The sequence below is a fragment of the Hippocampus zosterae genome, chromosome 5 (assembly GCF_025434085.1).
Source record: "Hippocampus zosterae strain Florida chromosome 5, ASM2543408v3, whole genome shotgun sequence".
In the NCBI taxonomy this organism is placed as follows: Eukaryota; Metazoa; Chordata; class Actinopteri; order Syngnathiformes; family Syngnathidae; genus Hippocampus; species Hippocampus zosterae.
This window is the reverse complement of record NC_067455.1, coordinates 6,379,273-6,394,131: the sequence shown is the minus strand read 5'-3', so window position 1 is coordinate 6,394,131 and position 14,859 is coordinate 6,379,273. Positions and strand designations below refer to the sequence as shown.

The following is a 14,859-nucleotide window of genomic DNA, read 5'->3' as shown; positions in this document are numbered from 1 at the left end:
GCGTGTAATGTCATGTCATACATGTAACGTGTATAACGCAGCCAGTGTTACGTAACAAGTCAACACTGGGAAACATGTGAAACTCATTTTAATGCCAGTATGGTGACGTAAGCTTTGTAACGTCATGAAACACGTCTCATATCATGTCATTCGGTACGTTTTGTAATGTCATGTCACGTATCTCGCTGAGGGGCATGATAACGTACATTTATGTATCATGATATTCCGTTGATAGAAAAGGTGAACCCACAACCCGACCCACCCTACCCCACCCATCAACCTCCCTCAGCCCATTCTGACAAACCAGGAAGCACATGCACATCCACATGCAACAAGTTTTCCATACCACAACCCTAAGAATACTCACCACTTATAGAATATTGACTCATGCCCCACCTCCACCCCAACACTGTTTGCCCCTCCCACTCCCCAAAATGAACACTTATGTTGCCCATGGGGGTCTTCTGTGGGTACCACCATCAGAATGTTTGAAGGACTGTTTATTTATTGATTTTTTTAAAAATTCCCTTTCATGACCCGCATCATCACTCACATACACTCACACATCCTCATAATACACACACTCAAGGGAAAAAAATTGTTCATGTGAGCGATACGTGTGTGTCATGTGACAAAAAGTGGATTTACCGGCTAGATCGTAACTTCGGGCAGGACGTGCGGGTACGTGACTTCCATGGTTACGGGGTACGAGCCTTCTTTCCTCCCGTCAGCGTGAAACTGGAAAACGTTTTGGGTTTTTTGTTTTGACTTGTTGGGCTTTGGTGGCGGTGCATGTGGGTGGTGGTAGTGGCGGTTGCGAGGAACTGGGTTTGGCGGTAGGGTGGGGGGCACAGAATCACGAGGAGTTTCCAGCGTTTTTTTTTTTTTTTTTTTGCAGGGGAGGTGGGGAACAGAGATAAAAACGTTTTGATGGTGATGATGATGAAGGCACACGCACACTCTGGGCAGACCAACGACTCCCCCGCCCCGACTCCCGTTTGAACCAAGTTTGATCTTTATGTTCAATTAATGCTCGATTGGATGCTGACTATTTTATTGAACAAGAATTATCTTTTCATTTTTTTCTACTCACTTCCTGCTTACTTTCTTTCAAGTTCCTGCATATTTCCGTACAGTTTCCTGGACACTTCCCGATTTAATTCAGCTTTGTTTGCACTTTATGCTCACTTTTTTTCTGATTTCCGCCATACTTTCTGGTCACTTCCTGCTTACCTCTCATTTCCAGATTACTTCCTGATCTCCATCTTGTTTTCTTTAAGCGCACTCTCCCCCTACCAACTTGACTCTCATCCTTTTAATTTCTTGCTTACTTCTACGGACATCTAAAAAGAACCTGGACTCACAGTGGCCTCTCGCGGCTGAAGTCAGAGGGCAGCCATCTTGCATTGCCACCGTTAATGAGAAATTCGGCTTGGTTTGCGCCGAAAACACGTTGCTCGTGTGTGTTTTCGACCATGATCCCTGTATTGAGTAATCGGAACCCAGCAAAGGACAAACTTAACTGGCTGCATCGACCATTCAGAGTATATTATTTCAGTATCGTCAATCGTGCATTACAGATGTTAGCTTTATGTTTCACAGTCTCCTATTATTAATGTACAAATAAAATGAATTTGCATTTTTTTTGTGATGGACTTCATTATTATTATTGTTTCATTTATTCCATTTCATTTCATTCTGACTATATGATGAGTACACCAAAGCAAAATCAGTCTAGAATCATTGTGGGTACACATAAAAGTGGCAACACAAGATGGCTGCTGCTGAATTTAATCGCCGCGATGGAAAGTAGGCGCCATTACACGTCCGGGTTATTTTTAGACTGCGCTTACTTTTCTCTTACTCCCTACTCATGCACATTTCACGTCATGTTCATTCCCAGATCATTTCCTTCTCGTTTCTCTCTCACTTCACGCTCACATCCGTCTTACTTCCTGCTCATTTGCTAACTTCCTTTTAATTACTTCTCTCTACCTGGTTATTTCCTACTCACATTTCCTTCTTCTCATATTTGGTCATGATAGTGTATGAAGGTATTTCAGTGTACATGTATTGGTGCAGTGACAGTTGAGGCGATTGATTGATTTAGTGACTGATTGATTGATTGACAGGTCTGTTTAGAAAGGTGTGGCGGGGCAGGGCTAACTGACAGCGTGGTGGGACAAGGGAGAACAGGGGCGGAGGGGTTTATGGTCTTACCTCGCAGTCGGACTCCTCTTTGGTCTTACACTCCCACGTGTATCTGCTCATGGTTTTCTGGGAGGGGGGGTTCAAAGGTTACACTCCTCAAAGACGGAAAGGCATTGTTGTCAGGACGACGGCGCAGGAGACAAAAGAGTTGGCGCTTAGAGCCAGAAGAACGAGGCAGACAGGAAGTGAAGAAAGGTGCTAATGCTATACTAATTAAGTTAATGTTAGCTAATGATAATTGATCCGTTTTTATTTCAGAGATGAATGTGTCATTCATGTTTTAGTTGCGATCATATTTATTGTATACACGGCTCGCGTTTTAGCGCCTGATGCTACTGACATAAATACATTGGTTTGTTTTTACAAATTACACAAACGCAATGTCTGTGTGATACTTGTCAGGTCAATTAGCTACAGCACAACAAGATGGCCTCTGTTTTCATTTTTCAATGCTAAGGATATTAGCATAAGCTATTTTAAATGGAAAATGAACACGCTTGTTAGCAATGAAACACATTCAATCCATTATATTTTTAGTGCTTCAGGGAGTAAGTGTAGCTTTTATTTCGTGTGACTTTTTTGGAAATGTTGTGAGGTAAAAAGACTTTAAGGGAGATGTGATGAAGATACATATTTATTCCCAGTCTTTGTGGGTGAGAGTTGTGAAAATGTTATTTGCTTGGAGTGTTAGCAGGGAACAAACGTAGTAATGGGGTGTTCCAGGGTGGTAGCATTTATCTCACTCAAAAAAAACAGGCCAAAAAGTAGTGTTCAGCTAACCTAACCCTTGTGGTTACCAACTGCCAGAGATGGCAAATCCAAGTCCAGAAAGAAAAAAAAAAACCTGATACAGTTTGGCTTCAACTCAGGCAGATGGTTTTCCGACCGATTGAGTAGAAATACCTGTGGCTAACGACAAACCGTGCCAGGGTTTTTACTTTCTGGACCTTGATTTGCCACATCTGCCGCCCACCCCCTCCTTGCCCCCAATCCACCACACCCTCTGACCCTTCAAAACATTCTAAAGAGAACATGAGACTATGATAGCAGGGCATGTTTTTTTTGTTTTTGTTTGGCATAACCTATGATCCAGTTATGTTAAGCTAATACCATTGTAGCGATTAACCCTGCAAGTGTTGTTTTAATGTGTGAGAGCAAAGTTGGGAAAATGTTCTTTGTTGAGTTTGCTTTGAAAAGTTAGCAAAGAGCTAAAGAGTGATGGGCTGTTAGAGGTGGTACCACTTCTACCAAAATGCAGACCAAAAAAAAAAAAAAACCCCACAACAAATAGTTGTAGCGCAAAGCTAAGCTAACCCATGCGGCTACCGACTCAGATCGCTGAATGGCGTAAAAAACATTCCAAACGGAACATGAGAATATATTAGCATGTTTTTTTTCCTTACGCCATCCTGCAGGGACATCATGCTCAGCTAATATTATGCTAACGGCTAACCATGCTAGTGTTAGTGGAATCTCAGAGTGGGCTTGCATCTCAGATGTTTATCCTGATAGGCTCATACTGGATGATGTCACCCGGCCCCGCCCCTTGTAACGCCCACTATCAGGATAAACTAGTTTGTTAACGAAGCAGAGCTGCAGTGGCGGGCATGGCCATCAGGTGACGCATGTCGAGCCTTGACTTACCGAGCAGAGAGGCAAACAGAGACCACAGATTGGAGAGAAAGATGGATGCGGCAGCGGGGAGTGAAGGATTGAGGGAAAGAAGGCGGGGCTTGACTGTGACATAATTGTTTGTGATGCTACGTTTTAAAGGACACACATGATCCATTTTTTGGGGCTGACATTTATGAATTTTCATCAGTAAGTCAACAAATGACATTTGTCAATTAATTTATGTGCCATGCATGACACGGTCAAACATTACTTTCGGAAGCAATGCTGGTAAAACTGTCAAACGCTAATATGCGCTGACATTGTCGCTCTTCTTCCCTTTTAGCTTTGAGTTGACAATGCTTTGGGCCCAAGTGTCTTTCTCTCTGGAACTTTGTCTAGGGAAAATGATCATGTCATTGGCTAAGAAACTCGGTATGGAGGCAGGATTATTTAAATTAGCCCAATTGTGATGTCACAATGTGGCAAATTTTTGAATGGCTTGCTCACAGACATATTGGGAGGAATAGATTAACTCAAGGTTTACTTGGTGCCCTTGAATGAAAAATGGATGTGCAAAAGGTCGCGCGTCGGGTTATTTTAACTAGACAGTCGTACACGCTGCGCACTGACGACTTTAAAAAATGTGTCATTTATTCAGTTTTAATAAAAGACGGAATACAATATTTACAAAAATGAGCGGGATGTTCACACTTTTGTGAGGTAATGTACATGAACAGCTTTGTATATGATCCGCTTTCTTCATTCAACAGTCAGGCGCCGTCCTCCTGGGCAAACCTCCCCGACCCCCCACACCCCCGCCATCCATCACTACCCTCTCCCGCCTCCCCGCTGGCCTCAGACTGAGTCTCTCTACTTGGGGGTACTCATGCCCATGCGTCGGGGTGGGGAGGGGTAGGGAAAGGGGAGGAGTCAGATGCAGAAAAAGGGAATAAGAGAGCGGCGGGGGCACGTTACCTGACAGATAATGTTATCATAGTAAGCCAATGCACGGGCATGGGGGGCGTTAGGAGGGGTGTCGCACAGTTTCCTTACGTTTGGGTGGGAGCCCTCAGCGATGGTGGACAGCGAGAAATTATCATTGTGAGCCTCCGACGTGGGCCGGTACTTACTGCAAGGGCGACACACACACCAACCAGGAAGAAGAAGATGAAGAAGCAAAGAGGAAGGAAAGAGAGCAAGAAAGAAGAAGCAAACTTTTCATCTGTGATGCAAAACATCAACATTCAAAGAACCACTCGTGCACCAAGTAGCACCTAAAAACAAAATGAGCGCTACAAGTGACCAGTATCAAAATGCAGTCGTGTCGTAGGTCTAAATCTTCCACCATTAAAATAAATACCACTAAGCCGTTCCATGAAAAAAAGTTCTGTGTTTTTGTTTTTTTTAAATCAGCAAAATAGAACTTGATAATATTGTAGTAGATACAAGTAAAAGTACAGCAAATTAAAAAAAACGATTAAAGAAAATGTAAGAACTTAAATTATTTTTGCATTATGATTTAATGCATAAATTAAATATGTGTTGCACCGTTCTTTCTGCTATGCTCATCTTGGCCACTGGGGACAGTAAATACAGTCACAAAGACAAAATGAGTGAGAGTGTATGCCTGTTGAGAACTGTGATGTTTTCTGTCTACATGTGTTGCGCCACCTTTTATGTTCCTTTAAATTGTTACAACTCGCGTCAAACCACATTTTTTCTTCTTTGGCTTTTGACTTAGCTTTAACGCTGTATTGTTTTAGTGTTTTCATTGTGTTGGTTGTTTTCATGTTAATTTATTGTTTTAACGGTCATTGATTTGATACGTGTTATTTACTTTATGTACAGCACTTTGTATGCAGCTACGCACGTTTTTAAAGTGATCTTTAAATAAAGTTGTGTTGAGTTCAGTTCAGTCGAGTGTTGCTTAAACCAACACCATGACCAATCGATGCTACCCGTCAATGGCTTTTTCCATTACGTGTTGGTGTTAAGCTAGCAGGGGCATTCCTGAGTTTAATTTGTTTGGTTGTTTAAAATATACATCGTGGTTTTGTTTGTGTGTGTGTTTTTAATGTATGGTTTGACAGTAAACCTCAACTGGGGGTGCCCAACCGTTGGAGCTTTTATGTTGAAGAATTGTGCTGCCAAACTGATGTTATCAAATGAGACGAGTTGAGTTGACTATCTTCCTTATTAATTGTCACTGACTTCCAACTCACTTCTCTTGCTCCCTTACTTCTGACTGACTCCTCACTTCCTTCTGGCCCCCCCTACTTCCTCCTTGCTCGCTTCCTCCTCAATTCTCTTGCTTCCTTACTTGCAACTACGCTTCCATCTTCTCTTCGCCTCCTACTATCTACTGTCATGCTGCCTTACTTCTTCCCCAACCCCCCCACCCCCACCCCCACCCCCACCCCATCTTCCTCTCCCTCATTCCTCCATCCACACCGCGTCCCCTCCCGCATCGCCCCCTCCCACCCTCAAAGTTGCACAGCTGCATGTAGGTCAGCCCCTCCTCCCCTCCCTCCTCGCCCCCACCCTCTCCGACTGCCCTACTTTCAAGCTGGATGCGGCGAAGCCATGACATCATCTTTTCTCTTTGTCAAAATCTCTCTCCTGGCTAGCGGCATCTCCTCGCCTTCATCATCATCATCATCATGTTAGCCCCCCGCATTGCCATCGGCTCACGCCCCCACCCCCCCAACCCTCCCCGAGCCATCTCCCAACGGTCCAAAAATTTCCGCCGAGCGTGGGAGCCGGCGACCGAGCGCTTTGCCACTTCACATTTGCATGTTCGATTCCAGAGAGCTGCTGCCTGGTTGCCATGGAGACGGCTGTGAAAACACTCGGTCAAGCATCCGCCCCCGCCTGCACAGAACCCCCCCCCCCCAACCCCTTCTAAGCGCCCAGTCGTCTCAGCCCCCACGCCCCCAATCTCACTGTCACCTCACTGCATTTTACATTCAGTCCACTTCCTCCATCCCATCCTCCTCCTCACTTCGCCATCTTTCTCTCGCATCTCGCCAACGGGAATTGGAAGAAGAAGGAGGAGACGCCATTTTAGCACCTGGGCGTCATCCGACATTTAGAGTATACAGAGCGTACATAAAGTTGGGCACCTTATTGGCAACGGCCATGTTATTTTTTGGGGGGGATGACTATAAACGGCGTACAATGAACTCACACGTATTTACAAATTCACAGATTTGTTGAAAATGTGTAACTGTACTTAAGTCGACTTCCCAGGTATCTGTACTTTACTTCAGTATTCATTTTTGTGATTACTTTTTACTTTTAATCACAACATTGCAATCTGCATACAACTATGGTGTAATTATTCAGTTGTTATCATGAGCTAATTGAGCGGGTTTTTTGTGCATAATATTAGCCAAACTATAGGAATGCATTATAAAAATCAAGCCAATGTTGGATAGCTTTGAAAGATTGTCCTAAATGGATATTGCCCTAGTAGGGCTTTGGGGTCTCCAAAGTCAGGGTCAGTCAGTGGAACCTCAAGTTCAAAACAAACATGGTGACGCAGCAGTTTGCAGCATTCAGCATTTACTATGCCGCACACAAATTAAGTAAAGTCACGCCAACGAGTTCATTGTTTTGACTCACGTACAGAAGTTGAATCCGAACTTGTAGGTTTATTTGAGTCTTAATTTTCTTTCTTTATTTGTGTGCTCTCTTTGTAATGCCATAATATTCCACAAGATGTTGCTAACCTCTCATTAATGACAAAGTAGTCTTTCGCTTTTTCACAAGTTGTGAAACAACCACACCCACGCGCAAGTACACACACACACACACACACACGCACGCACGCACCCAGCAGCGTCATACTCAGAAGCAAGGAATCATATGTCAGCCGTTTGTTTTTAAGGGGGTCTAGAAGCACCCACTTCACAGATTTGTGATCTGGTCTCCTGACATGATCCACCTGTGGAGGTCTGCTCGCAGTTCCTTATAAACATAAATTGGGTAGACTCGAGCAAATCATTATCTGCTCCAGCCATGTCAAAGACTGCGCCCATCTCACACTGATGCTAAAGGGAATGAGAGGAGCTGGTTCATTTGACAGCTAATCAAGTTCACGCCCACAACGCCTGTTTTCCAAATGAGTCAAGCTGCACGCATCTACAAAAATACCAAAACCCAGTCTTAATTCAGACTAAGCGCCAAAATAGAGCCCTTAGCGTAAGCCACCGGGCAGCCGTCATAAAATGTGAAATCATTCTCCTGCAAAAGGCGACCTCTTTCGTTTTCAGCGGCTCAAATATTTGGAGGGGGTGAATATGAACTCATGAAGTTTTGGAATTTGAGTGTTTTGTATTTACTGTATGTGACGACACGGCCACCTCACCTGCGTCTGCGCAGCTTCTTATTCTCCATCTTGAGTATGTGAAGCTTCTTGGCGAAGCAGACCACCATCATGAAGAGCAGCAGGACCACCACGGCCGATGCACCGACCGCCAAACACATAACCTGGAACTCCGTCACCACGGCCTCGCAGCGGGCACCCTTGTGCCAGATGTAGTCCTGAACGTTGCACCTGGAGGGCGGCGGAACGGTCATGAACAGGCCTGACCTCCATTGTGTTACCGTGACGACGTACTTGGCGCGTTACACTGACATCTAGTGTCTTTTTAATTGTGTGTCTCATTGACGTTGAGCATGTTACACTAGTGTGGAGTCTGTGACTACGATAGAAAGTTGACGGTGTGCCATTGATAGTGAGAGTTTAAGCATGTTGCACCGCTGCTCAGTTTCATCGTGGCCAGATCGTCATCGTCCATCGTGGTCAGATCTAGTGAGTAACATTGGCGTTGTGTGTTCTACCGTGACAGACTCATTAATGTGAGACATTGACATTGACCGTTTCTTGGTCACATGCTCAATGTCAGTGTAGAACTCTAAACGTGTTGGTGATGTAACGCACTCAATGTGACACACATACAGTATGTGGTCATGGTAACATGTTAAGTATGTTACGTTGACATTGAGTGTGCTACCAAGTCGACGTTTAGGGTTTTACACTAGCATCGGAGTGTTACCATGGTGACATGGTGCAGAGCAGTGAGACATTGACTGTGTTACACTAATGGCATGTCTTGCCGTTGAGTGCGTTTGACTGACAACTTGACATCATCGGCAAAAGGAGATCTTCTTGGAGTTCCTTATAAACATACTTTGCGCAAGCCGATCTCCGCAATTTGGACAAGTCACCTCACCTGAGCTGAATTTAAAGGCGAGCCACTTTGACTGGCCAATAATCAAATCGTCAATGTTCGCGCCCACAACGGCGCAAACTCCTATTTCTAACTGCGTCTGTCTATGAAAATGCCAAAAGAAAGAAAACTCAAGCAACGCACACAGTCAGACTGCAAGCTAGCCTTGCGCTGGGCATTAAAATAGGTCCCGAAGCGTGTTATTAACATAAATTGTGTTACATTGCTGAAACGTTGAGTACGTGACACTAACCTTGAATGCATCGATGTGCTGACATGTCATGTGTGTTACTCATTGACACTGAGTAAGTTACCACGACAAAATGCTACGTGGGTGACCCTGACATTGGGCATGTTACCATGACAACATCCTGTATGTTGTAATTAATTGTGTTGCAGTGATGACAGGTTACCATGACATGTGTGCTAAGACTATGTATGTGACAATGGCTGTAATATTAACACAATGACATGACGAGTGTTACATTGACATTTGTAACGTTGCAATGAGCCACAGTGATATTTTTGCGCTATAATGACATTATGTTATTGTTATCATGATGGCATGATTAGTTACGCTGATGTCATGTGACCGTCACAAAACGCCCTGTGTCACAATGACATGACTGTGTTACCGTGATATGTTACCATGACGACCTGTTAAGTATGTTACATGGTCAGTGAGGGCGGCACCATGATGACACATTTAGTGGTCATGTGTGTCAGTGAGGGCATGAATACAAACTAGCGGACAAAGAAGGTTTATGTAAGAGAGTGGTGGTGAGGGGGAGTAAAGAGTGAGGAGAGTGGGGGAGGTGGGGATGTTCTGGTTGTCATGGCAACTCAGCCCGAGCAGCCGAATCTTTCTCATTCCATCACACACAGGAATAAAAAGATACATTTGACATGTTTCTTCCACTTCATCTCCGCCCCTCAGGCCATCTCGCTCCGCCCCCCCCCCCCAATCTGTCCTCCCCTCTGTCGGCCTCCCCCTCAGCCTTCACCCCACCTCCCACCCTGTGACCACCATTACCATTACATCAATCCAGATTGCAATAAATGTATTTATAGATATGCTTTCCAAATGAGAGTGACTGTTAACTTAAAATGAAGAAATATCTTTGTTTTGTATGCGCTAAAACACACTGTGGAGCACTGCCCGTGTGTGTGTGCGTGTGTGTGTGTGTGTGTGTGTATTTCCAATGCAACGTGTCAAACGTCTTTGGCAAAAACAGTGTTTTTTGTGTGTGTGTGTGTGCATGCGCGTGCGTGTGTGTGCGTGCATGTGTGCACGCAAATCTGTTTGTGCATGTGTCCTTTGTCGTAATCTCACTGGCAGTCATAACTCTCCTGTGTCTTTGACCTATGAACCCATTGACTGGAAGTGAACCCTGAGACACACACACACACGCATATGCACACACATTGAGGCTGTGTGTGTGTGTGTGTGTGTGTGTGTCCATGCAGATGTTTTTATTATTGCGCCTTGTGTTTCCATGAAATGTAAAATGGATACACACTGCATGCAAGCTTAATTATATCAAGCTGCCGGACACGGACACACACACACGCACACGCACACACACACGCGAGAGTGCTGGCAACGCTGTAAAGTTGTGACTCATTGGATTTGTGCTCCACCTCTGCATGCTTCTCATCTGTTGATGCTTTTCTTCTTTTTCTCCTTCTCTAGTTCAATGCCTGACTTTGACGTCTCGCGTGTGAATGCTTGAATCATCTCTCGCCACAGACACGCATGTACCGCATGTATTACGTGTATTTAACATGTGTGATGGCACATATACTGTATGTCACATGTAGGATGTCAGATCGATGGTATGCCCTGGTTTACATTTATGATGTCGCATGGAGCATTTCACATTCATTTAATGCAATAAATGTGTGAAGCCATATGTGAAATGTCTTCTGGATGTCACATCTTTGTCAAATGTATGATGTGGCGTGTCTACCACATAAGTTATGTATTTAGTGTCACGTCAGACTGACAGTTAACAGTGAACCCGCATACATTCTATATTCAAACAATAAAACGTTCCAGCCTAACCATAATTTTGACCACTTTGCCAAACAAAAAGTCTGCTAGCTTAATGCTAACGTATAATGAGAAACGACATTAGCTGAATTTCAGAGAAATGCTGATTGAACACTCTAAATTGTCCCTAGGTGTGAGTGTGAGCGTGGTTGGTTGTTCGTCTGTGTGCCCTGCGATTGGCTGGCAACCGATTCAGGGTGTCCCCCGCCTACTGCCCGAAGACAGCTGGGATAGGCTCCAGCACCCCCCGCGACCCTAGTGAGGATCAAGCGGCTCGGAAGAATGAATGAATGAATGAATGTCATATGTTCTCTACTTCGGTGAAACTTCACATGTCTTAGATTCTCTATTTGATGGCAACGCCTACTGGAGCTCAATCTGACTCTGCTGCTGGAGGCTGTAAATTTCCCCAGTGTGGGACGAATAAAGGATATCTTATCTTATCTTATTGCATTCAAATATTATGCATTATGCTTCCTATAAATCTCAATGCTGCCGAAAAAGTTGTGGAGAAAAGTGAAACAAAAATGAAGGGGAGTAGCCCGAAATCTGCACTTGCCTGGATACTACAACAAAACTCTACAAAATTATCACTTATAATTTGCAATATAGCAGAGGTACGCAAACGGTGAACGCTTATACATTATACGTACTGTATGTTCGGCATATGCTACATGTACGATGACGAAGTGTGTGTGTCACCTGCAAAATGTTCCGGCGTCTTCCAGCAGGTAACACTGTCCTCCATTGTAGCAGTAGTTGGGGTCAAAGTCGCATGGGGAGCGACAAGTGGCGTTGACCATCTGGTAGCCCGGGCGACAGCCGCCCATCCCATCGGAGCCGTCCACCGGGGTGGCGCGCCGCGGGCCGTTCGGCAAGTAAGGGATGGGACCTGCCAATTTGGGGCGAGAGCCGCCGTTGTCGGTGGTGGCGTCGGGGTACTCGTCAGCGGTGGGCGACACCCCGTCCTCGTACGGGGTCAGGTAATCGTAGCTGTCCGGCATGGCCCAGGAAGTCGGGTCGCCGCCCTGGAGCTCGTGGGCCAGCGACGTGGTGGGACGCGAGGCCAAGTCCAGTTGACGTCCACGGGAGGCAGGATCGAAAAAGTCCACGTGGAGGACGTCGGGTTGGGCGGCGTTGGTGGCTGGAGGCAGCGGGGCGTCAGTGGATGGTCGGTCCAGGTCGAACACAGCTGTGTCTTTGGCGTTGATCCACGGCGGGTCACTACGCGGCGGAGGCTCCTCCTCCACCACGTCGGCTGGCAGACGGTTGCCCGGCAACAGCAGCTCCGTCTCCGCTGAATCAAGGCTGATCTGAGATGGTGATTTGGCGCCACCCGCTTCCGGCACTGCCGTTTCACCAAACATGCCGCTGCTTAGCTCCTCTTCCTCGCCACCGCCCCGGACCACCCGGCCCGCCCTGGGCGTCACAGTGACAGAAGCGCCGGGTCCGGTTTCCGTGGTGACGGCACGGCCGACATCGGTGGGACCCTCCTGCTCGCTGAGCGGGAGGGTCCCGTTGAGGGCGGCGGCCAGTTCGGTGGTGTTGGTCGCCGTGACGACTCCTGTAAACACACACAAATAGGAAGTGAACTCTTGCGCTGACACACACGGGTGACATCACGTGACCGGTGAGGCATTATGGGATGGATTAAAGGAGTCATTGACTAATGCACTTCAACACGAGAGAGTCCAGATTAAAGATTAGTGAGGACACCATCATCAGTTTCAACACACACACACACACACACACATTCCTGTAAGACTATATTTGTGAGGTCCGGGTAACTCCAGATAGGGAGTGAGGACCACCCTTTCTGATAGGTTTAGAGAGGAACTAGTGTTAGATTTGTACACTAGATGTCACCCCAACTACTTTCCCCACTTCAACTTCTTTAAAAAACAGAGCAATAAAAAGTAGACTTGAAACTGAAATCATAGCAGGAGTGAGGACTCTGAATGGGCACATTCAAAGTCCTCACTCCTGTTGTGACTTTGGTTAAAATATCTTATCTTTTTTGGTTTTGTTGCAGTTAAGCATACAAATCAACTTTTGGTATGGCCTTCAGAGTTTTTCCTCTCTTATTAACCTGCAATTACACAGCAGACATTTTGTATTTTAATTTTAAAAAGTGTGAGTAGTCTGTTTTATGAATAATTTGATAGTTTCAACTTAAGATAAGCAGAGTTCCTCATTTATACATTATATATCAATCACAACTTGAACCGATTAATTGCTGTACAATTACTACTACAATAAAAGTGACCCATGCTTTGGCCAATTAATTTACGGAACTAAATCAAATATATTGTAAAACTTTATAAGTACATGTCAACATTAAATCTCACCTCAAGTAGAACATTTTTAACAACACTGCTCAGGAAGAGTAGAAAAGAATTGAAAAAAAAAATACTCCAGCAAGAAAATTTAAATTTAAAAATGAAGAACTCGAGAAGCAGATCTTTTCTTGAAGTTCTTTACGTCTTTACAGGTTCTTTGAGCCAAGGCCTGCGGCTCTTTCATTTTGCAGTCAGTGCATTGTTCTTGCTTGACACCCTTTTATAAGTCTCCCCAGGTGTTTTTCCACAGCAGCCTTTTCTTCTTCATTCCATGGTCTCCTCAAATTTGCTCTGGGAGACCCTAAATATGATGACAATTGCAATTTAATGATACTCACCAAGACCACCTTGTGATAGCTTTACAATGTGGATTTTATACGTAAAAAAAATAAAAGTACTTGTCTTTTTCTCCAATTTAGATTTTGCCTGCTCTTTGGGTGTAAGGTTTTTTCCATCCATCCATCATCTACCGCTTATCCAGGGCCGGGTCGCGGGGGCAACAGCTTTAGCAGGGAAGCCCAGGCTTCCCTCTCCCTAGCTACTTCTTCCAGCTCTCCTCGGGGGATCCCGAGTCGTTCCCAGGCAAGCTGGGTGACATAGTCTCTCCAGCGTGTCCTGGGTCTCCTCCCGGTGGGATATGACCGGTACACCTCACCGGGGAGGCGCTCAGGAGGCATCCGAATCAGATGCCCAAGCCTCCTCATCTGGCTCCTCTCGATGTGGAGGAGAAGCGGCTCGACTCTGAACCCCTCCCGGATGACTGAGCTTCTCACCTTATCTCTAAGGGAGAGCCCGGACACCCTGCGGAGAAAAATCATTTCAGCCGCTTGTATCCGGGATCTCGTTCTTTCGGTCACGACCCATAGCTCGTGACCATAGGTGAGGGTTGGGACGTAGATCGACCGGTAAATTGAGAGCTTCGCCCTTTGGCTCAGCTCCTTCTTCACCACGACAGACCGATACAACGTCCGCATCACAGCAGACGCTGCACCGATCCGCCTGTCGATCTCCCGCTCCCTCCTACCCCCACTCGTGAACAAGACCCCAAGATACTTGAACTCCTCCACTTGGGGTAAGATCTCCTCCCCGACCCGGAGGGGGCACTCCACCCTTTTCCGACCGAGGACCATGGTTTCAGATTTGGAGGTGCTGATTTCCATCCCAACCGCTTCACACTCGGCTGCGAAACGCTCCAGTGAGAGTTGGAGAGCCCCGTTTGAAGGAGCCAACAGCACCACATCATCTGCAAAAAGCAGGGATGTAATACTGAGGCCCTCAAAACTGACCCCCTCAACGCTTCGGCTGCGCCTAGAAATTCTGTCCATAAAGGTTATGAACAGAATCTGCGACAAAGGGCAGCCTTGGCTGAGTCCTACCCCCACTGGAAACGATTCCGACTTACTGCTGG

The 14,859-nt window shown here is 45.7% G+C and overlaps 1 protein-coding gene and 1 long non-coding RNA gene across 15 annotated transcripts in view; both read right to left on the bottom strand.

Moving 5' to 3' along the window:
* LOC127601352 (chondroitin sulfate proteoglycan 5-like) overlaps window positions 1-14,859 on the bottom strand; it is a 36,014-nt gene that overhangs the window by 1,776 nt on the left and 19,379 nt on the right. For 2 of the 14 annotated variants that reach the window (XM_052066528.1, XM_052066527.1), the window contains exons 2-6: window positions 11,815-12,676; window positions 8,195-8,383; window positions 4,801-4,954; window positions 2,221-2,277; window positions 649-738 (exon numbers count right to left, since the gene is read on the bottom strand). In XM_052066528.1, coding sequence (XP_051922488.1) covers window positions 652-738; window positions 2,221-2,277; window positions 4,801-4,954; window positions 8,195-8,383; window positions 11,815-12,676 — 1,349 coding nt within the window. In that variant the 3' untranslated portion in view covers window positions 649-651. The remainder of the gene's footprint in view (window positions 1-648; window positions 739-2,220; window positions 2,278-4,800; window positions 4,955-8,194; window positions 8,384-11,814; window positions 12,677-14,859) is intronic. The other 12 variants (XM_052066535.1, XM_052066534.1, XM_052066523.1 and 9 more) reach the window with 7 other exon arrangements.
* On the bottom strand, window positions 5,778-8,188 carry LOC127601365 (uncharacterized). Its single transcript, XR_007962544.1, has 2 exons — window positions 6,377-8,188; window positions 5,778-6,180 (listed from the first exon to the last, which is right to left on the bottom strand). It is a non-coding gene; the product is annotated as an uncharacterized LOC127601365 (long non-coding RNA).